Source organism: Tamandua tetradactyla, chromosome 1, assembly GCF_023851605.1.
Source record: "Tamandua tetradactyla isolate mTamTet1 chromosome 1, mTamTet1.pri, whole genome shotgun sequence".
Lineage (NCBI taxonomy): Eukaryota > Metazoa > Chordata > Mammalia > Pilosa > Myrmecophagidae > Tamandua > Tamandua tetradactyla.
Window position 1 is genome coordinate 110,511,699 of NC_135327.1, and position 24,561 is coordinate 110,536,259.

Genomic DNA, 24,561 nt, shown 5'->3' on the forward strand with positions numbered 1-24,561 from the left:
AGTAATATTATATACAAAATAATAGACTCTCTGGAAGTGCCTACTTGGCACTTTTTTGTATATGGTAAAAAAAAAAAGTTTGGGCTCTAATATCGTGCCTATATGTCTCAGAAGAAGCTCTTTATTCTGCTACATTCTCCACCGTTTTCTAATTTTGAAATGTTTTTGTTTACAGATTTCAATGAAAAGAAAGTATTTTAGTTACTAACTGGAATCTTCTTTTTTATTTCTTGTTCTGATTCTTAAAAACATTTTTTCTTTATTTCTTGAAATCTTGCCTGGTTTCAGTACCTGACAGCTTAGCACCCTGTACCGTTTATTAAAAATAAATATTTGATCTTATGTGTTTGGCAGAATGAAGTGAAATATATTTTATTTCAAATGACCTTCCCTTATAGTGGCTTTTTGAAACAGACCAGAGATAAAATAATGAATTATGGTTGGAACAAAACATAACAGTTTTGAACAAGGTAGTAAATAAATAAAAGAATAGAGATAAAATATCTGGATATTATTGTATTACATCTATCATCCTTCCTTACAGGTGCAAATCTAATTGGCCTTAGTGGGTGCCAGGTGTATGATTTGTTCATTGTGAGTGTTATATCTTTATTATGCATCTTCTGTTCATTTTGAACATGAACATAGCTCTGTGTTAGAGTGCAGCATTGTTTTCATGTCCCCATAGGTATGCTACCAGAAATTAGACTAATTGCTACATGAGACTGAATAGAGCAGACAGGAACTGCCCCTTGAGTTTCCCCAAACACAAGAAGTCAGTACTCTGGAATTGGCAAGCCTGGGAGTTTAAAACTTCCAAGATTCTCTTTTTTTTAAAAAAAAGTGAAACAAGACATTTTCCAAGTCTCTTAAACAATAAGGCTAGATTAAATTCATAGTTGCTTCTTAATTCCCTCAGTCCCATCTTTAAAAGGTGTAGCTGTCTGCTACCTGTTCCCCTGGGTTCTCCATCTGAACCCTGGCACTGTTTTTAGTTCCCCCCTTTCTCTCCTACCACTAGAACCCATTTGTAGCCAAATCCTTTCAAATACATCCCATTCTCTTCATTCTCACCCCCGGCTCCCAGCATCAGGGCACAGGCTGTCAGGTGGTCAGGGGGTTCCCTGTGGCAATTTTCCTGGGGAAAGTTAATGTGGTCACCACTTGGGTTTAAGTGTCGGCTTCTCACTTGATCACCTTCTTGAGCAGATTCTTCTACTAAACAGTGGTAGTCTTACCTCATGAAGTTGTTGTGACTGTTAAATGAAATAATGTTTTTGAGATGCTTTGCATTGTTACTGGCACAATAAAATTCTTCAATAAGTGGCAGCTCCTTATGCATCTTACACCCTCAAGCCAGAGTAAGCCCTTAATCTTTATAAGTCCCTTATTAAAAAGTCTGTGCTCTTCCCTTTCCATTCCCTAGAGAACAAATTTAAAGTTCCATGCAAGTCTCTATTTTGTACGCAATTTAATTTCAAAACATGTATGAATGTAGAAAGTGTGAAGCTGGAGTTGCGGATGTAAAGTTCCATTCACAGAGAGCTGAGATTATTACGAGATCTCTAACTACACCCGAGCCTGTAGGCGCTTTGTTGGCAGGACATCCCCAGAATGTCATACTGGGTCCTTAACATGCTTAAACTCTGTCTCTTATTACTAGTATATTACACCGTGCTCCCGTTTTCCTCTTATTTTAATAAGTCAAAACACTCAAATAATGAAATGACATAGATGCTGAAATGAAGGTAAAAATTTTGCTCCTCACATTTTTCCCTATTAGCTTGTAACTGGAAAGGAAAATTAGGTAGGAAAGTAGAGTGTTCTGCATGACAGATTTTTTTGGTGTGTCACTGAATAACAACAATTAAATATGCAGAAGCTGAGACTACTTGTAACTAGCACAGTAATCAACCCCCTTACAATTTTGACAGCCATGTTTCTTCTGACTGGTTGAGCCAGTTTGTTTGCTGTAATTTGATATCTGTGACTGCCTGTCTTACTTAGACTTTCCCCCTTTCTACAATGTCCTACCTTCCTATCCTTACCTGCTGCAATTATGAACCATTCTTATGCTTAATTCTTGTATAATCATTCATTATAAAACAATGCAGTACTTTTTTAAAATTACTAAGTGGAATTATGGACTACAATGGGTGTCTGATCACATTTGTGCATTAAGTTAAAACTGTGTATGGAGAAGGAAATTGAAGTGTGAAATAATTAGAAAGTAAAATAAAAATAAACCAAGGGGGTCCAAACATGTTAAAAATGTCAGTTTCACTAGTTATGAATGAAATAAGAGACATTAAAGTAATGTTTATTGTACCTTACACAGTGTGTGTGGCACATGGGTGTATTCTATTTCTATTAAGAAATTTAGAAATGCTCAGAAAAATGTATACTAATATTTTAGCAGAGGTTATTCTTGGATGATCACTCTTTCTTTTTTCTTAATCTATAATGTCTTATTTTCCTGCACTATTGCTGTATAGCTTACGAACATTTTTTAAAGTTAAAAAAAATGTAAATATCCAGCCTGCCAAGGCACAGCTCAAAAGCCACCCTTTATTTAATTCTGATTTGTCTCCTCTTCAAAATTCCTGATTTTTCTTTCCTATCTCAGCATTGCAATTTGAGTATAGGAAGGTAAAGCATTTTCCATGTCACAATTGTATTAATGGAATACAGACTTCATTTCCCTTGGTTGGTTCTCAGCCCTTATTCTAACCTCTGCAGAATTTAACATAGTTCAATAAATATAGTAGTAACCCTAAAAATGTTTGTTCAAAAGAAAAACAGAAGGCAGCTATGAGTAAAAACAGAGTCCTTAAGAAATTTTACACTCTGAGTGTACGTAGATTTCAGTTCTCTACTGTGGAACGTTTCTTACTTATTGAAGCATTTCTAATTATCTCCAGTAGCTACAAGTTGGACAAGCAAATGCCTCTTGCTTTGCAGCCCTAAACTAAACAAAGTGGGCTATAAAATGCTCAAAAGTCTGAAGGTCATTTGTTTTATTTATTTATTTATTTTTCTCAAAATGCTTAGAACAAAGGAGAGTGAAAGAAAACTATAATTTATTATCTCACTAATTTCCTATTTTTACTTTTATGGTCATATCACCGGTAAGAACTTCACTTCCTTTGTGAAAAGGGCTAAATTGAATTAAGTTAAGCCAGGTCCCTCTCTTTGCCCTGCACCTGCTGGAGAAGAGCCCACTGGCCCTTATACATCTCTCCCAGGGTGACTTAGAGAGAGGAGAGAACTGTGGGTGCATGAGAAACGTGCCCATATTCACAAAACCCCCAACTAAGTTCTGACTATTTTGAACCTAGAAATATTCATATTATTTTAGTTTTTTGATTAAACCCAGGGCAAAAAAAAAAAAAAAAAATCTAAAATGGAATCCAGAAGAGTCTGCTCCTGGGGAACCCCTTTTTTCAAACATGCAGTTTATAAACCATGAACGTAGTGTTTCTCCCACACAGCACAAATCAACTGGCAGTGCTTGTTTGATACACAGGAACACAAAGTTGAGTAACTTTGACTTTTCTGCAATTACCAAACTCTACACGAGCAAAAAAGTTACTGTCAGAATTAATATAAAGAACTCCGTTTGTCCACCCCCCGCCCCGGGGTTTGGGACGCTGAGCATCATCTATTAACAGGGCATATTTATCTCCCTCCAATGGTTATCATTTCTTAAAGAATAATCACTTTCAATATTTAAGTTGGCGATGTGTCATTCCTCACAAATTATGCTGTTTCTCCTTTATTTCAGACAGTTATTACATTTCTTTCTCATTTCCTTCCTATGCGTTGTGTATTTTAAATTCCTTTCACTTTTTTACACTTCTTATTTCAATCTGACACTTTATACACATCCTTAATTTCTTTCTAGTGCATCTTGCCTTCATTTTTTTCAAGTGATGTGCCCAGGATAATGCTGTCCTCTTAAACCATCTCTCATCTAAATAAGATGAGACTGCACAGTGGAAAAAAAAAGAATCAGCTCTCCAGTCTAGTCTTATTAGGAATAAAACACATTTTTATTTTAAGGTTTGAAAGTTTTGTTTTTCTGTATTTCATAAATGTAATGTTAAGAGGGAGACACTACACTTTAAAAGTGCAGTTTATTTTTTTTTACTAGTATAGATTTTACCTTTCAGAACAGAGAAAACCTTTCAATGTGAAAGCCTGCATTCAGTCATTGATTTTTTTTTCCCCAAAATGTTGTGTGCCTTTATGTTAAATCTTGGCTTTCTAGCTGTATCTGACATGAATATAATTTTTTCTCAAGGTCAACACAGAAGAGTGTTTCTTTGAGCTGCTCTTTATACCTTTCCCTCAGTTCCTTCCACCATGTAAGGATTTCTTTTTGCTGTTGTTGGGCTTCCATCTCTGCCTGTTAATAATTGACTGCTTCATATGTCATCTGTCCTTTGTGGAGATTATTAAATCACGTTTTTCCTTTTTCTTTCCCTGTCCTTCCTCATCTGGGGATGGCGAGGATGGGTTTTTCTCCTTCGTGTTGTCCTCAGGTGGCTGGAGAGAGATATGTCTACAAGTTTGTGTGCGACCCCGAGGCCCTCTTCTCCATGGCCTTTCCGGACAACCAGCGCCCACTGCTGAAGACGGACGTGGAGCGCCACGTCAACGAGGAGGACACGGTGCCCCTGTCCCACTTCGATGAGAGCATGGCCTACCTGCCGGAGGGCAGCTGCTGCGCTCCCCACCCGTGCAGCGAGGGCTACGTGTACTGACACAGGCCCCACGCCCGGCCGCCTCACGCCTCTTCTGCACGTGCAGGGAGCCCGCTGGATTCTCCTCCATCTCTGTTCATTTGGGTTGTTTGTATTTTATTTTTGAATAATAATAATACACAAAAGGGGCTTTTCCTGTTGCATTGCTCTCTGGTCTGCCATGGCCTGCGCACTTTATTTGAGGGTGGGTGGGAGTAAGCCAAGCATTTATGATGTGTGACAGGAGGACAGTAGGTGAAGGGTGGGGCGCTGTGGGGATTGGTTTTTACCCAGGTCTGGGGCGGCGTCCTACGGGTTTTAAGTATAATGAAGCTCGAACAACGTCTGCCTGACTTCATAACAGCATAAGATAATGTTCCTTTTCTCTGGGTATCTAAGGTACAATTATTTCCCGTTGTGTAAATATCCACTGGGAGACTACCAAGCGATACACCTTGGGCATTCCCTCCCCCTCCCCCAACCCCACCCCATCATTTCTGAGTCTCTGCAGGTGTACAAAAAAAAAATACTGTAAATGGCAGTTTAATAATTAGAAGTGATTGTTTTTGCACCTCTTGTAAAAGGTATTCAGAGATTGCATTTGCTGTTTTTTTGTTCTGTTCTGCTTTGTATATGACTCTCAGAGGCTGACCATAAAATGGGCAGTCCCCCCTGAGGCTGGGCAATCACCTTGACTGTAAATGAGGGGCACCGCTTTGGACTCTGGCTCCAAACCGAGAAGTCAGTCACATTACATGTATCTGGTGCCGCCTTACCATTCCGACACAAATCATACCGTTTGTTAAAGATTTTGAGCCCATTTCAGTTTAATAATGACATGTCGTGGTCCTTTGGGATTTTCATTTAAATGTTAAATCTGGGATCACAATGAAGCAAAAAATATCTGTCTCCTTTCACTTCCTTCAGTACATGAAACATTATTTAATCAGTAAGAATTAACTGTACTAAATCACATATTATGCTGTTCTAGATACAGCAAGCACTCCGTAAGAAAAATATCCAGTACACTAAATAGGTACTATAGTAATTTTTAGATATGGTACCCATTGATATGCATTTAAACCTTTTACTGCTGTGTTATGTTGATAACATATATAAATACTAGATAATGCTAATGCTTCTGCTGCTGTCTTTTCTGTAATATTCTCTTTCATGCTGAATTTACTATGACCGTTTATAAGCAATGCAGTTAACAACAGATAGCATTTCAGGACAAAATAGATGACTTGAACCATTTATTGCTTAAAAATAGCTTATGCCATGCTATGCTATAAGCAGCTTTTATGCACATTGACAGATGAAGAGTAGGCTTTGGCTTACTAAGGGAAACTGTGGAAACTTTTGTAACTTGGTGAAATGGAAAATTATTTGCAAATTGTCAAAGAATATGATGAAGTTGCTGTATGACATGGTGCTGGCACTGATATTATCCACCTTCTTGTTTTGGACACATGTAAATGTGATTGGATTGTCTGAAAGATTTAAAGATTTAAAGTTTCAAAGTTTTTTGTTTTGGTTTTGTTTTGCATTTGATGAAAATATCGAAAACAGGATATGTTCCATTCATCGTGAAAATCCAATGGGCAAAAACGGTATTGCAGTATCTTTGAATAACTTGCTAAAAGATATCAAAGGAGAAACGTGAATTTTCTTCAGTCTGTTAATATCCCAGAGGAATGACTGTTTGTCTTTTTTTTTTAAAGTCCTAACCACAAAGCCAAAATAAACCTATAAAAGTCTTTCATGAAGAGCACAGGAAAGATGTTTAAAAATGACTTGAGCTAATTTTTTTCCCAACAGCATTCTCTAACGAAAGCAGTTATTGGAAGCCCCACATATCCAAATCCATCCTATTCGCATAATCCTATAAAAATTCTAATTTCAACATATGTATGTATCCTGTGATTTCAATGATTGTTACTATATTATACATCATGTATCATCAGGCCCTTTATGGCCTAAGTATGCCTTAAAAGTTAGAACTTTTGTTATTTTTCTCCTACTGTACTCATGTGGCCATTTCTGGCACTAATATAAAAAATAGATTTGAAAATATTCAGTGAAAGTTTTATTAGAAAGTGATTTGAGATATTTCGATAAATTGAAGTAGCAAATTTTAAGTGGATCATTAAAATAAGGTCTAAATGAGAATTGTATGGAAGATTCCTTTTCTTTTGATTTTTTTTCATTTCTTTTTGATTTTTTTCTTTTTTTCTTTTTAGCATTCTAGTTCTAGTCTGCCAATGGGGAGCAATTGGGCCTTGAGTTATGTTAAGGGGTCGAAGAAAGATTAGTTATATAATATTTAAAACAAACTATATATTTTGCTATTTAAGGTAGTGACTCACTGAACTAAATAAATAATTGGCCCACATGAAGTATTTTCCCACTGCACAAGGGTTCAAAACACTGCATCACAAACTCTTGGAAAATGTATCTATATGTTTTTTGTTTTTTGTTTTTAAGTTTTGTTTTTATTCCATTTTTTGTTTGGTTGTACTTTTATTTTCAGGTAGATTAATAAATCTGGCAGCTGATTTCTGCAAGATCTTTGCGTTTTGAATTTGTAATTGAATTTGGCTACTCAAATATAGAAATCAATTAATGATAGAATGCCTTTTCTTTAGCTTGGTACAGGAAACTAAAAGATACCTCTCCACTTGCTGTTTCTTGCTGATAACACACTAAATACCCAACCGACTTATTATGACAAAAATGGTTTATCCCAAACGACTTACACAAAACTTAGAAAATTTTCCTAAATTATGCCTATGAAAATACGTAGATATAAGGGATGCATGGGGGGCGGGGTTCAGTGGTAGAATGTTCACCTTCCATGTGGGAGACACAGGTTTGATTCCCGCACCATGCACCCCCTCCAAAAAAAACTTAGGAAAAAACCATAAGGCTGACACTGCAGAGCAGTTTTCTTAGAGCTCAGAGGTCATTTGATTGACTCTCCTTTTACATATGATATTAGTGTCCTATTGACACCGAAACCACAAACTTAGTGACAACACAAATTTATCCTCTTACAGTTTCGGAGGTCAGAACTCCAAGATGAGTTTTAGGGGGCTAAAGTCAAAGTGTCACCAGAATTGGTGGCTCCTGGAGACTCGCGGGAAGAAGTGATCCTTGATTCTTCCCTCCCAGAGGCAGCGCGTATTCCTTGACTTCCCCCTCACCCGTCTGCTTCCGTGATCTCAGTCCCTTCTGCCCACTGCTGCCCCGTTTCCCTCTGCCTTCCTCTTACAGAAGCACCGGCAGTTACTTTGGGTCAACCCACACATCACACGATAATCTTCCAGTCTCAAGAGCTTTAATTTACTCAACTCTACAAAGCTTCTTTTGCCTTATAAGTGTCATTCTGGGGATTGGGATGTGGACATTTTGGGGAGAAGTATAGGGACTTCTTAGACTACCGTACACAAGCAGATACTGTGTACACAAAATACTACATGACTTCCCTCCGGGCAGAAAGTTAATTGAGGGAGCTGGCATTAGAAATAAGCTGAAGGATGTTTTTATTTACTGCTGAGGTATTCTTTCTAACTTTACTGCATATAAATAGTACTTGGCAGCATGCTGCATTCAAGTTCACCCATTCCACGAAAGCATGTGGTAATTGCCTCAAGTTTTTAGATTGATCGCCCCAGGTGAACTCTATATGATGATCCCCCCCCCAAAAAAATGTAGTAATTACAGAATAATGGCACAATTAGTTCTGTTCAAGCTGAATCACAATTTTTTCATATATTTCTTTGGGTGCAAGTAGTAGCTACATGATCTTAATATTTGCAAGTGATTACTATTTTTTAGGTAAGAATATTTCTGTTACTCAAAAAAAATCCTAAAATATGAGCTGATATCTTTATTTTGTAATAACGACAAGAAAAGCAACATATTAACTGATACAGCATTTGACCTAATCATAAAAGTTTCAAAATTAAGCCCCTTTTGTCTATCACGCAGTGTTTTCAGAGCCTACAGTGGGAAAGCATTACAGAGGAATAGGCTATTTGAATGTTCGTTATTTGGAATCTTAAAAAAGAGAAAAAAACTCAAGAATAAACAAGTGAACTAATTTTCAGCTGTAGTTTGGTATGAAGCAGGGGGAAAATGGGTAAAGATAATAGCAGGAAGAAGTTAAAGAGCAAATGTAAATATGGGGCAACTGTAATAAATGCATAAAGGCCATGTTTCAAGCAGGTATTTATATTAGATACAATTCTAAAGAATTTGGCTCAATTTACTCAGTACTCAATTAGCACTTGATTTATTTTTTAATGTAAGACACAAAAATTTATTTTTAAAACAGTTTTTGGGAAAGAATAGTTTAGAAAGAGAATTCGTTTAGAGTAGTAGATTCCTTTATAGAAATAGTGTTAACTATTTGAGTGAGATCGCTCAATTGAAAGTGTAAATAAAACAGCTATGGTTTATGTGCTCATGTAAGGTACGTTCTTTTTTGCATATAGAGTCCAATATTCTTGTTTTCTTTCACTCTAAAATAACATGTTTCTATAGGGAAGAATTTTTTAATTCACTTGCATTAAAATTATACTTATAGGTTTGAAAAAACATACTTTGAAAGATTTCTGTGGCTATAGCAAATGAAATATGCTGAAAATTCAAGTCTAAAATAAAACCCAGAAACTGAAAAGATTGAATAGTCATGGTGACTCTGAAAATGTGGCACATTTAAAACTTATTACTGTGGCCTCAATTTTTTATTTACTTTTAGTCATATTACTCATTTAGTTTATGATCAAGACAACTCAGTGATATCTTTTCATTACTTCTGTCAGTTCCACGTACTATTTTCTTTCTGGGTAACGTATGTCCCAGGACAGTGGATAAATATTTTTCTACTTCTTTCTATATTCTACATGCTTTCAATTATTATTTCACTTAGTCCCATCAACAAGCAAACGTGCCAGAGACCATGCTTTAGGAATTTTAGTTACTGCCTCATCACTGCTGGGCTTTGTCAGACTGATGAGAAGCTGAAGCAAAACCACAGTGTCATTGTATCCGGATATTCATATGTTCACAGGCAGATTCATACAGCCTAACTTTATGCTACTTGGAGCTGGCTTCTTTCCTGTTTTGTGTCTAATGACTTAAAAATGTAACAATGACTTACATCTTGCTGAAGCAATTTTATTTAAAACTTTTTCTCACCATTTGAAACTGTATCTTATAGAAGCAAACAAACAAAAAGGAATTTAAGGAATATCGAAGTAATAACAACAATAAACCCTGAATTTGTTTTTAAGGAAATGCATATTTAATCATTTAGAAATGAAAATGATTGATGTACCACTTTGTTTTTTCCACTGGAGAAGGGGAGGGCTTAATCATCCCGAAATAGACGATGCACTTAAACTGTAAACACAGCCCCAGTGATTTGCGTTATTAGATATGACTTTTCAAAATTAATTTATTTATTAATTAGAAAAAAATTTAACAACAAATGAACTAAAACATTAACGTGATCATTTCATTCTACATATATAATCAGTAATTCACAATATCATCACTTAGTTGCATATTCATCATTTCTTAGAACATTTGCATCAATTCAGAAAAAGAAATAAAAAGACAACAGAAAAAGAAATAAAACAAAAACAGAAAAAAAAAGATTATACATACAATACCCCTTACCCCTGACTTTCATTGGTCACTAGCGTTTCAAACTAAATGTATTTTAACATTTGTTCCCTCTGTTGTTTATTTTTATTCCATATGTTCTACTCGTCTGTTAACAAGGTAGATAAAAGGAGCATCAGACACAAGGTTTTCACAATCACACAGTCACTTTGTGAAAGCTATGTCATTATTCAGTCATCATCAAGAAACATGGCTACTGGAACACAGCTCTACATTTGCAGGCAGTTCCCTCCAGCCTCTCCATTACATCTTGACTAACAAGGTGATATCTACTTAATGTGTAAGAATAATCTCCAGGATAACCTCTCGACTGTATTTAGAATCTCTCAGCCATTGACACTTAGTCTCACTTCACTCTTCCCCCTTTGGCCGAGAAGGTTTTCTCAATCCCTTAATGCTGAGTCTCAGCTCATTCTAGGATTTCTGTCCCATGTTGCCAGGAAGGTCCACACCCCTGGGAGTCATGTCCCACATAGACAGGGGGAGGGTGGTGAGTTTGCTTGTTGTGTTGGCTGGAGAGAGAGGCCACACGTGAGTAACGAAAGAAGCTCTCTTGGGGGTGACTCTTAGGCCTAAATTTTAAGTAGACTTGACCTATCCTTTGTGGGGTTAAGTTTCATATGAACAAACTCCAAGACTGGGGGGGGGGGGGGGGGCTCAGCCTATAGCTTTGGTTCTCCACACTGCTTGTGAGAATATCAAGAATTCAACTTGGGGAAGTTGAATTTCTCCCTGTTCTCACCATTCCCCAAAGGAGACTCTGCAAATACTGTTCCACTCACTGATCAAATCACTCCGGGATTCATTGGGGCATCACTCTGGACAAACCAACAAAATCTCATGTCCTACCCAAGATTCCAAGTACTTATGGTGTTTAATCAAGCTAGCTACATGAGTTATATTAGAAAATGCACTAGTCAAAATATAAATTTTGTACCAAATAAACATTTTTTGCTTTAGTCTCACACATAAGGTGAAATTTTAAAATATTAATTACCATCTATTTTCAGCACCCTGCAGTAAAGACATTTCTTTGTTCTTCCTCATGCAAAAACATTTTAAAAATTTGTACATTTAGTCACTATTATTATACACTCTAGGCATTCCTAGATTATACCATCTCAATCTTTAACGTCTATTTTTCTTTCTGATTTCATTTATGCCCCCAGCCCTCTTCCCTCTATCATTCTCACATGCAGCTTCACTCAGTGTTTTAACATAATTGTATTACAGTTAGGTAGTATTGGGTTATCCATTTCTGAGTTTTTATATTCAGTCCTGTTGCAAATCTGTATCCCTTCTGCTCCAGTTACCCAATATCTTACCCTATTTCTATCTCTTGATGGTCTCCGTTACCAACGAAATATTCCAAGTTTATTCACTAGTGTCAGTTCATATCAGTGAGACCATACAGTATTTGTCCTTTGGTTTTTGGCTAATCTCACTCAGCATAATGTCCTCAAGGTCCATCTATCTTGTTACGTACTTCATAACTTTATTCTGTTTTAAAGCTGCCTAATATTTCATCGTATGTATATACCACAGTTTGTTTAGCCACTCGTCTGTTGATGGACATTTTGCTGTTTCCATCTCTTTGCAATTGTAAATAACGCTGCTATAAACATTGGTGTGCAAATGTCCATTTGTGTTTTTGCCCTTATGTCCTTTGAGTAGATACCTAGCAATGGTATTGCCGGTCATATGGCAATTCTATATTCAGCTTCTTGAAGAACCGCCAAACTGCCTTCCACAGCAGTTGCACCATTTGACATTCCCACCAACAGTGAATAAGTGTGCCTCTTTCTCCACATCCTCTCCAGCACTTGTCATTTTCTGTTTTGTTGATAATGGCCATTCTGGTGGGTGTGAGATGATATCTCATTGTGGTTTTGATTTGCATTTCTCTAATGGCCAGGAAAGTTGAGCATCTCTTCATGTGCCTTTTGGCCATTTGTATTTCCTCTTCTGAGAAATGTCTGTTCAAGTCTTTTTCTCATTTTGCAATTGGATTGGCTGTCTCTTTGTTGTTGAATTAAACAATCTCTTTATAAATTCTGGATACTAGACCTTTCAATATGTCGTTTCCAAATATTGTCTCCCATTGTGTAGGCTGTCTTTCTACTTTCTTGATGAAGTTCTTTGATGTGCAAAAGTTTTTAATTTTGAGGAGTTCCCATTTCTTTCTTTCTTTCTTCAGTGCTCTTGCTTTGGGTGTAAGGTCTATAAAACTACTTTCAAGTATAAGATTTATAATATATTCCCTACATTTTCTTCTAAGTGTTTCATGGTCTTAGACCTAATGTTTAGGTCTTTGATCCATTTTGAGTTAACTTTTGTATAGGGTGTGAGATATGAGTCCTCTTTCATTCTTTTGCATATGGATATCCAGTCTCTAGGCACCATTTATTGAAGAGACTGTTCTGTCCCAGGTGAGTTGGCTTGACTACCTTATCAAAGATCAATTGTCCATAGACGAGAGGATCTATATCTGAACACCCTATTCAATGCCATTGGTCAATATATCTATCTTTATGCCAGTACCATGCTGTTTTGACCACTGTAGCTTCATAATATGCCTTAAAGTCAGGCAGCGTGAGATCTCAGACTTCATTTTTTTCCTCAGGATACTTTTAGCAATTTGGGGCACACTGCCCTTTCAGATAAATTTGCTTATTGGTTTTTCTGTTTCTGAAAAGTAAGTTGTTGGGATTTTGATTGGCATTGCATTGAACCTGTAAATCAATTTAGGTAGAATTGCCATCTTAACTATATTTAGTCTTCCAATCCATGAACACGGTATGCCCTTCCATCTATTTAGGTCTTCTGTGATTTCTTTTAACAATTTATTGTAGTTTTCTTCATATAGGTCTTTTGCCTCTTTAGTTAAATTTATTCCTAAATATTTTATTACTTTGGTTGCAACTGTAAATGGAATTCATTTCTTGATTTCCCCCTCAGATTGTTCATTACTAGTGTATAGAAATACTACAGATTTTTGAGTGTTGGTCTTGTAACCTGCCACTTTGCTGTACTCGTTTATTAGCTCTAGCTGTTTTGCTGTGGATTTTTCAGGGTTTTCAACATGTTGTATCATGTCATCTGTAAACAGTGAGAGTTTTACTTCTTCCTTTCCAATTTTGATGCCTTGTATTTCTTTTTCTTGTCTAATTGTTCTGGCTAGAACTTCCAACACAATGTTGAATAACAGTGGTGATAGTGGACATCCTTGTGCTGTTCCTGATCTTAGGGGAAAGTTTTCAGTTTTTCCCCATTGAGGATGATATTAGCTGTGGGTTTTTCATATATTCCCTTTATCATTTTAAGGAAGTTCCCTTCTATTCCTATCCTTTGAAGTGTTTTCAACAGGAAAGGATGTTGAATCTTGTCAAATGCCTTCTCTGCATCAATCGAGATGATCATGTGATTTTTCTGCTTTGATTTGTTGATATGGTGTATTACATTAATTGATTTTCTTATGTTGAACCATCCTTGCATACCTGGGATGAATCCTACTTGGTCATGATGTATAATTATTTTAATGGGTTGCTGGATTCGATTTGCTAGGATTTTGTTGAGGATTTTTGCATCTATATTCATTAGAGAGATTGATTTGTAATTTTCTATTTTTGTAATAAATTTGTCTGGCTTTGGTATAAGGGTGATGTTGGCTTCATAGAATGAATTAGGTAGCTTTCCCTCCTCTTCAATTTTTTAGAAGATTTTGAGCAGGATTGGTGCTAATTCTTTCTGGAATGTTTGGTAGAATTCACATGTGAAGCCATCTGGTCCTGGATTTCTCTTTTGGGGGAGCTTCTTAATGACTGATTCAATTTTTTTACTTGTGATTGGTTTGTTGACATCATCTATTTCTTCTCAAGTCAAAGTTGGTTGTTCATGCCTTTCTAGGAAGTTGTCCATTTCATCTACATTGTTGTATTTATTAGCATAAAGTTGTTCATAGTATCCTGTCATTACTTCCTTTATTTCTGCGGGGTCAGTGGTTATGTCTCCTCTTCCATTTCTGATTTTATTTATTTGTATCCTCTCTCTTCTTCTTTGGTCAATCTTGCTAAGGGTCCATCAATCTTATTGATTTTCTCATAGAACCACCTTCTGGTTTTATTGATTTTCTCAATTGTTTTCATGTTCTCAATTTCATTTATTTCTGCTCTAATCTTTGTTATTTGTGTCCTTTTGCTTGCTTTGAGGTTAGTTTGCTGTTCTTTCTTTAGTTCTTCCACGTGGACAGTTAATTCCTCGATTTTTGCCCTTTCTTCCTTTTTGATATAGGCATTTAGGACAATAAATTTCCCTCTTAGCACTGCCTTTGCTGTGTCCCATAAGTTTTGATATGTTGAGTTTTCATTTTCATTTGCCTTGAGATATTTACTGATTTCTCTTGTAATTTCTTCCTTGATTCACTGGTTGTTTAAGAGTGTGTTGTTGAGCCTCCACATATTTGTGAATTTTATGGCACTCTGCCTATTATTGATTTCCAACTTCATTCCTTTATGATCTGAGAAAGTGTTTTTGTGTGATTTCAATCTTTTTAAATTTATTGAGACCTGCTTTGTGACCCAGTATATGGTCTATCCTCGAGAGTGATCCATAAGTACTTGAGAAACAGGTGTATCCTGCTTTTGTGGGGTGTAATGTTCTATAAATGTCTGTTAAGTGTAGCTCATTTATTGTATTATTCAAATTCTCTGTTTCTTTATTGATCCTCTGTCTAGATATTCTGTCCATTGATGAGAGTAGGGTATTGAAGTCTCCAACTGTTATGGTAAATGTGCCTATTCCTCTTTTCAGTATTTTCATTTTGCCACATGTATTTTGGAGCTTCTGGTTTGGTGCATAAATATTTATGATTGTTATTTCTGCATGCTGAATTGTTCCTTTTATTAGTACATAGTGTCCTTCTTTGTCTCTTTTAATTGTTTTACACTTGAAGTCTAATTTGTTAGATATTAGTATAGCTACTCGTGCTCTTTTCTGATTGTTATTTGATTGAAATATCTTTCCCAACCTTCCACTTTCAACCTATGTTTATCTTTGGGTCTAAGATGTGTTTCCTGTAGACAGCATATAGATGGGTCCTGTTTTTTTATCCATTTTGCCTTTTGGATTTTATATGTCGTATCTAATTTTCCTTCTTTTTACCTTTATTCATAGTCTTCTTTTCTACACTCTTCTCCACACCTTCTTTTCTGTCTTTTCATATTTGTCTCTAGTGCTCCCTTTAGTATTTCTTGCAGAGCTGGTCTCTTGGTCACAAATTCTTTCAGTGATTTTTTTGTCTGAAAATGTTTTAATTTCTCCCTCACTTTTGAAGGACAATTTTGCTGGATATAGAATTCTTAGTTGGCAGTTTTTCTCTTTTAGTAATTTAAATATATCATCCCACTGTCTTCTTGCCCCCATAGTTTCTGCTGAGAAATCTACACATAGCCTTATTGGGTTTCCCTTGTATGTGACAGATTACTTTTCTCTTGCTGCTTTCAAGATTCTCTCTTTCTCTTTGACCTCTGACATTCTGATTAGTAAGTGTCTTGGAGTACATCTATCTGCATCTATTTCCTTTGGAATATGCTGCACTTCTTGGATCTGTAATTTTAAGTCTTTCGTAAGTGTTGGGAAATTTTCAGTGATAATTTCCTCCATTAGTTTTTCTCCTTCTTTTCCCTTCTCTTCTCCTTCTGGGACACCCACAACACGTATATTTGTGCACTTCATGTTGTCTTTCAGTTCCCTGAGTCCCTGCTCATATTTTTCCATTTTTTTCCTATAGTTTCTGTTTCTTGTCGGATTTCAGATGTTCCATCCTCCAGTTCACTAATCCTATCTTCTGCCTCTTGAAATCTACCATTGTAGGTTTCCATTGTTTTTTTCATCTCTTCTACTATGCCTTCATTCCCATAAATTCTATGATTTATGTTTCCAGACACTCCATTTCTTCTTTTTGTTCATTCTTTGCCTTCTTTATCTCCTCACTGAATTCGTTGATTCGGTTTTTGATGAGGTTTTCCATGTCTGTTTGTACATTCTGAATTAATTGTTTCAGCTCCTGTATCTCATTTGAATTGTTGATTTGTTCCTTTGGGCCATATCTTTAATTTTCCTAGTGTGATTTGTTATTTTTTTTTGCTGGCATCTAGATATTTAATTACCTTAACTAGTTTATTCTGGAGATTGCTTTCATTTCTTTTACCTAGGGTTTTCTTGCTGGATGAATTTGTTGTCTATCTGTTCTTTGACACTCAGTTCAGCTTTTTCTGGACCTCTAGCTTAGATTTTGTTTAACAGGGGAGAATTTTTCAGGTCTTGTTTTCTTGTTTCTTGCCATGCTTGTAAGTTGCCTTCCACTTCCCCCCCCACCCCCCGCCTTAGGAGGATCTACTTAGGTATTATGGACCCCAGCCAGATTTTCCTAGGCCAAACTGGCCTCTTATCAGGAGGAGTCACCTGTGCCGGTTTTCCCTGAGGATGAGACCCAGCAGGCTGAAAGATTTTCCTGTGAAGTCTCTGGACTCTGTTTTTCTTATTCTGCCCAGTATGTGGCGCTTGTCTGCCTGCAGGTCCCACAAGTATAAGGTGATGTGGTACCTTTTACTTTGGCAGACTCTCCCTACTGGGGGTATGGTGGAGACAGAGGAGAGGTTGTAGGCTGGTTTTAGTGGCTTCAAATTACCAAGCCCTGGTGTCTGAGTCCCTTAAGGGAGGGATTCTGCCTGAGTTGGGCTTCACCCCTCCCCTGGGGAAGGCACAGTTTCCAGACAAGCCCTCAAACAAGCTTGTTTCTGCCTATGCCTGGGGCAATTGCAGCCTGAGAAGTCTTGCTGCTGAATCCAAAAGCAGTCAAGCCTTTGTAGAAACACAGCCACAAAAACCTCCCTTTCCTTTTTTTTTTTCTTTTTCTGTCAGCCCTGCCCCCTTGGCACCGGGGCAAAAATGGGCAACTTCCACTTTGACCAGGTTCACCTCAGCTGGGAGCCTATTTTTAGTAGTCAGAATTTTTAAATTAATGCCACTATTGGTGTTTGGTTGGGCTCAGCCCCTGCTGCTGTTAAAGTCTCTTTCCTTTCCCCTCTGGGAAACAGCCTTTGGGGGAGGGGTACCGACCGGTCCAGCTGGTCCAGTTTGGGGTATGCTGTGTTTCTGGTCACTGACGTGGCCCCAGGAGCTGTTCTGTACTGTTTCTAGTTATTTAGTAGTTGCTCTGGAGGACAAACTAAAATGTGCACATTGCTAAGCCGCCATCTTGGCCCAGAATTCTTTTGGCTATTTTAATATCACCTTGCTACAAAAGGGACTGTGATGCTTGTATATATTTTAATTGTTTGAGTCATCAGGAAAACAATTTATTCCTATAGAAAGTTTAACATGAATTTAATCACAGTGTTATCGGAAAGAAATAATAAGATAATTAATGCATGTGACTACTTTTTAAACAACAAAATGTTATACTATTTTTAATATCCTCTGTAATATTTTTTCTTTATTCTTAAAAGTATTCCTAAAAATTAAACTTTTTAGAGCACAGGTGCACATGTGGTTCAGTGGTAGAATGATGGCTTTCCATGCAGGAGACCCAGGTTCGATTCCCAGACCATGCATCTGAAAAAAAAAAAAAATTCAATTCTTACTTTTTTTTTAATTCATAATCAAAGAATAGTTTAAAATATTCCAGGAGATGCTTTGTTATATGTTAGAATTAGAAATATTCTTAAGAAACACAACTTTATATTGTTCTAATAATTTAATTTAAATTAATTGTAGTTCCTTCACAATTAGGTTGAACTTTGTTTTACACTATAGTTTAATAGCTTTATTAAAGAACAAAAGAGAGGAACACTACATGTAAATGTTATTTCTACATAGCCTCAGTTATTGTTTGGGATGAAAAGTTCATTTAGATAACCAGCTTAATGGATGTTTTGGAAATAACTCAGTTTCGTAAGTGTAAATTAGCACATAAAGCAGCCCCTTAAAACAAACAACATCATACAATAAACTCCTCTTTTGCATTCATTTTTCTTTAGTTTGCATTGTCAAATTTGATGACTGATCATAAGGACACAAACATTGAAACTATAGACTATGCCTAAAATTGTTAAAACAGTGATAATTTCAGATACCATTTTTAGGAAAAAATTCCCAAACAGAAAGATGTGCCAGATTTAATAACAGTATTGAATTAATGTGGAAACATACTAAAAATAAACTGAGCCTACCAACAACTTGCCACATTTTAGTCAAAATGTTAAGAATTTTCTGATTTACAGCAAATAGACTATTTTCTCTGACTTTCCAAATCTCTTGTAAATTCCATTCAAAATCTGTTCCTTAAAACATGTTACTTAATCACACATAGATTTATGTACCTTGTTCAAAACCATTCATTATGGATTAAACTTTTGCTCTTTTTAATTGAAAATCTAGCATTCAAATAGATGAAATATTATTTTCTTTTTTTTCCAAATATGTAATACCAGGCCCAAATGGGATTTGACATAAATCTGTTGTCTTTTATTTGTTTATTTTATGAAGGGCTTGTTCTGCATGTATAAAAAGTACATATTACAAATAACTCATAAAATTAGGTGCCTCAAATTTTTTTCCATGCTTACCTCTGAAATTCAGTATCAAGAAATTTATAAAATAGAATTGACTGAAGAAAGACTTCCTCAGAATTTTATTGCTTGTTTATTTTCACAAGAATTTCTGATTGTGTAGCAACCCTGAGGCAGTGTTCCTAAAATCAAAATATAGATAAATATGAAAATAAATATTTGGATAATTTAGACCCAAAAAAAGAAAAATATTTCACAGTGATTCATTCACTGAATATTAATTCACTCATATTAGAACAGACTCTGGATTATTCACTTCACTTTGATCTGTATTGGGAAATCAATTGATTCAGTTCTTTAAAATTTCCAAATATGAATATCCTACAATTTTTTGTTAGACCCTGCCATAGTATCAGTTCATTGTGTATTTGCTGGGGTCAAATTAAATGTCTCAGTTCAAAGGTAGACCTACAGAAGATATAACAGATATACAAAAAATGAACCCTGACCTCAAACTAAACAATATTAACCCATATGAATATAGTACACACTTGATGAACTATATGATGTGGCACATACTGTGGTTTAGACCCTATGCAAAAAGTGTACAGTAAAAGATAGCCTTAAGAATGTAATGATAGGAAGAGGGATAATGTCATTCAAATACAACGAGTATAAGTATAGTCATGCCTATTCTAGAAAATGAAACTTTAATGTCTGTGTCTGTCTATATGACACATAGTAAGGTAGGATGTTGAAAATTTAACTGAAAATCAAGGAAGGACAAATGCTGATTCATTCACTTCTAGACTGCCTTGATTCTGAGCATGTTCATTAAAAGCATTTATCAAATGCCACTTGCTGTGTCCGTGTACATGCTGGGATGCCTCTCTGTAGAGTGAAGAAGTCACTGTATTAGTTAATGTTTGCTGGTTCCAAACAATGACAAACTAATTAGGAGGGTTTCAAAGCCAAGAGGCCCCAATTTTTAGATGCTGTAACTGTCTATGTAAATAGTTAGTTCCCATCCTTGCAACTGGCTTCCTGTCCCACCCAACACTCATTCTCACAAAGGGCAACAGACATGAGTTGCAGGATTCTTCTAACCCTAGGTGACTCCAGTCTCGATCCACTTGTCTATGTTAAATTAGGAATTCATAAATTGGTACTCACCTAGTTATTTTGGTCTGTTGGGACAGTTCCCATTTGCAGGAGACATTCTGGGTTTATACCTGCTGTCCCAGCATATTATTAACAGTGCCCACTTTTACTCTCGAAGTTGTCCTTGTTTGGAAGATGAATTCACTCTCTTCCTGTCCTGTAGTTCTGAATCCTCAGATCATAAATCCTGGGTAAGAGGCCCTCTATGAGCTCCCTGGTAGGAGGGTTTTTTTGTAATTGTATCACATCACACCATCACTCCAGATAATCCTGAGAGGGAAACTTTTCTGTAACCCATAAAATTAATCTTTTGCTTCTTCCATATGGCTTTCTGTGGCCTATGATAGTTATCATGAACTCTATTTGTTATATGCTCACATCTTACAGTGTATGGGTTGAGCATTGGTGGACATTTATAGGAATTAGGGGCATAAGCATATGGGCTTTCATGAGGCTGAGCTGGACAGATTTTAAGGTTATGAACTTTAAAAATGTCCTCATGAAAAAGAGCTTAGCATGACAGTTTTAAGCAGAAAATCAGCTTAGACAAAGAATAGAAAGCAGATGGCAAAACTGAGGGAAATGCTGAAGAATTTAGCTTTAAAAAGAAAGGAAGTATGAGACACTCTGAGACCTAATAGCAAGAAATAATCATTCATTGTACATCTATGAGAGTTATCACTGATGAAATTAATAAGCACCATCTTTTCATCTTGCATTTCTTAATTCAAGATTCAAAGCCCACCCTCTTTTTTTTGCAAATGGAGATCCAATTTTCCCAGCACCATTTGTGGCAGAGACTCTTCTTTCCCAATTGAGGATCTTTGCCATCTTGTCAAAATCAGTTGGCCATAAATGTGAGGGTTGATTTCTGAGCACTCTGTTCTTTTCATTCATCTATAGTTCTGTCTTGTGCCAGTACCATGCTGTTTTGATAACCATGGATTTGTAAAATGGTTTATGATCAGGAAATGTGAGTCCTCCACCTTCATTCTTTTTCAAGATGAATTTAGCTATTTGGCATCCCTTAACCTTATATAAATTTGAAGATTGGTTTTTCCATTTCTGCAAGGATAGTTTTGGAATTTTATTGGGATTGCTATTTAATCTATTAATTGCTTCGGGTAGTACTGACATCTTAATGATATTTAGTGTTCCAACTGGTGAACATGGAATATTCTTCCATTTCTTTAGGTCTTCTTTGATTTCTTTTAGCAATGTTTTGTAGATATCTGTGTATAAGGCCTTTACAACCTTGGTTAGATTTTTTCCTAGATGTTTGATACTTTTAGTTGCTAATGTGACTGAAATTTTTTCTTGATTTCTTGTTCTGATTATTCATTGTCTTTTTATAGGAACAGTACTGGTTTTGGGGTGTTGATCTATTCCCTGCCACTTTGCTAAATTTATTAGTTTCAGGAGTTTTGTTGTGGATTTTTCAGGATTTTCTGTATATAAAAATCATATGATCTGCAAATAGGGAAAGTTTTACTTCTTCTTTCCCAATCTGGATAATTTTCTTTCTTTTTTGCCTAATTGCTCTGACAAGAGCTGTCAGTCCAACATTGAATAACAGTAGTGACAGTGGGCATCCTTGGCTTATTCCTGATCTTAGAGTAAAAGTTTTCAGTGTTTCACCATTAAGTAGGATTTAGCTGTGGGTTTTTCATATATGTACTTTATCATGTTGAGGGCATTTCCATCTATTTCTAGTGTCCTATATGTTTTTATCAAGAAAGGGCGCTATATTTTGTCAAATGCTTTTTCTCTGTCTATGGTCATATATTTAAAATGTTTTTCTTCCTTCATCCTGTTAATGTGGTGTATTACATTATTTGTTTTCTTATGTCAAACCAACCTTGCATAACGAGGATAAATTCCACTTGATCATGGTGGATCATTCTTTTAATGTGCTGTTGGATTCAGTTTGCTAGTAATTTATTGAGAATTTTCACATCTATATTCATAAGAGACATTAGCCCATAATGTTCTTTTCTTGTAAAGTCTTTATCTAGCTTTGGTGTTAGGGTGATTTTATCCTCATAGAATGAAGCTAAATATAATAATAAATAAAATAAAACTCCTTAAATATTTTGGAGGAGTTTAGCAGAATTGGAATTAAGTCCTCTTAGGATGTTTGGTAAAATTCCCCTGTGAAGCCATCTGGTCCTGGGCTCTTCTTTGTTGGGAGGTTTTTGATTACAGATTCAATCTCTTTACTAGTAATTGGCTTGTTGAGATCTCCTATTTCTTCTTGAGCAAATGTAGGTAGTTTGTGTGTTTCTAAGTATTTTCTCATTTCAACTAAGTTATTTAATTTATTGGCATCAGTCGTTCACAGTATCCAGTTATAGTTTTTTTAAATTTAAGCAGGGTCATCAGTAATGTCCCCCTTTTTATTTATGATTTTTGTGATTTATATCCTCCCTCTTTTTTTCCTTGTCAATCTAGCTAAAGTTTCATTGGTCTTTTCAAAGAACCAACTTTTGGTTTTGTTAATCATCTCTTTTTTTTTTGTAGTTCATTTATCTCTGCTATGATCTTTCTTATTTCCTTCTTTCTGCATGCTTTGGGTTTAGTTTACTCTTCTTTTTCTAGTTCTTCCAGTTTTGAAGTGAGGTCATTCATCTGAGGTCTCTTTTATTTTTTTCTTTTACTGTAAGGAATTAGAGCTATAATTTTTTTTCCCCAGCACTATAAGATTTGGTATGCTGTATTTTTATTTTCATTTGCCTCAAGATATTTCCTAATTTCACCTATGATTTCCTCTTTAACCCATTGATTGTTTAAGAGTATCTTGTTTAATTTCCACATATTTGTGGATTTTTCCTTTCTCTCTCTGTTATTATTTCTACGTTGATTCTGTTGTAGTCAATGAATTGATATTGCATGGTTTTAATATTTGTGAATTGATTGAGAGTTGTTTTTTGACCCAACATATGGTCTCCCCTGGAGAATGATCCATGTGCAATTGAGAAGAATGTTCATTGTGTCTAACTGGGTGCAGTATTGTTTATAACTGTTAGGTCTAGTTGATTTAGTGTATCACCCAAGTCCTGTACTTCCTTATTGATCTTCTGACTAGATGTTCTATCCATTATTGTGAGTGGAGTGTTAAAGGACCTCTACCTCTCACCATATACAAAATTTAACTCAAAATGGATGAAAGAGCCAAATGTAAGAGCTAAGACAATCAAACTCTTAGAAGAAAACATAGAGAAGCATCTCCAGAACCCTGTGTTAGGCAATAATTTCTTAGACTTTACACCCAAAGCACAAGCAATAATTGAAAAAAAAATAAATGTGACCTCATCAAAATAAATAAATAAACAAATAATAAGCAAACTTTTGTTCCTCAGAGGATTTTATTATACAAGTATAAAGACAACTAATACCACAAGTGAAAATATTTGGAGACCACATATGTGATAAAGGATTACTATCCAGAATAAATAAAGAAATCCTTCAACATAACAACAGAAAGACAAACAATCCAATTAAAAACTGCATAAAAGACACCTGTCCAAAGACAATATACATGTGGCCAGAACACATGTGAAAAGACCCTCAACACCATCAGGGAAATGCAAATCAAAACTCCAATGAGATACTATTTCACATCCATTAGAATGGCAGCTATAAATAAATGGAAAATTTAAAGTGTTGGGGAAAATGGGGAGAAATAGGAACACTTATTCATTGCTAGTGGCATTGAAAAATTATGCAGCCACTGTGGAAGAGAGTTTGGTGTTTTCTTAGAAAGCTAAGTATAAAACTATTCCACTACTAGGTATATACCCAAAAGAATTGAAAACAGGGGCTCAAAAAGATATTTGCACACAAATATTCATAGCAGCATTATTCACAACTGTCGAAAGATGAAAGAAACCCAAGTATCCATCAACTGATAAATGGATAAACAAAATGTAGTGTATATACAAAACAGTATGTATGCTATTCAGCTGTAAAAAGGAATGAAATTCTGATACATTTGACAATATGAATGAATCTTGAAGACATCATGTTGAAGGAAAGAAGGCAGACACAAAATTGTACGATCTCATGCAAATATTGTATGTTCTCACTGATTTGAAACAATTAGAATAAGCAACTCATAGAGTCAGAATCTAGAATATAGATTCCCAGGAGATGGGGTGGGTGTAGGGAATAGAAAATTAGGGCTTAAAATGTTCAGGGATCTGGGCAGTGTGATGGTGGCTCAGCGGCAGAACTCTCACCAACCATGCTGAAGACCTGGGTTCGTTTCCCAGTGCCTGCCCATGTAAAAAAAAAAAAAAGTTCATAGATCCTATTTGGAATGATGGAAATATTTTGTAATGGGTGATGTTAATGTTAGCACAACATTCTAAACACAATTAATAGCACTGAAA

At 35.8% G+C, this 24,561-nt stretch overlaps 1 protein-coding gene across 7 annotated transcripts in view; it reads left to right on the forward strand.

Annotated features, from left to right (window-relative positions):
* Window positions 1-7,312, forward strand: part of ETV1 (ETS variant transcription factor 1) — a 90,181-nt gene extending 82,869 nt beyond the window's left edge. For all 7 annotated transcript variants that reach the window (XM_077122600.1, XM_077122610.1, XM_077122590.1 and 4 more), the window contains one exon: window positions 4,545-7,312. In XM_077122600.1, coding sequence (XP_076978715.1) covers window positions 4,545-4,766 — 222 coding nt within the window. In that variant the 3' untranslated portion in view covers window positions 4,767-7,312. The remainder of the gene's footprint in view (window positions 1-4,544) is intronic.
* The last annotated feature ends 17,249 nt before the right edge of the window (window positions 7,313-24,561 follow it).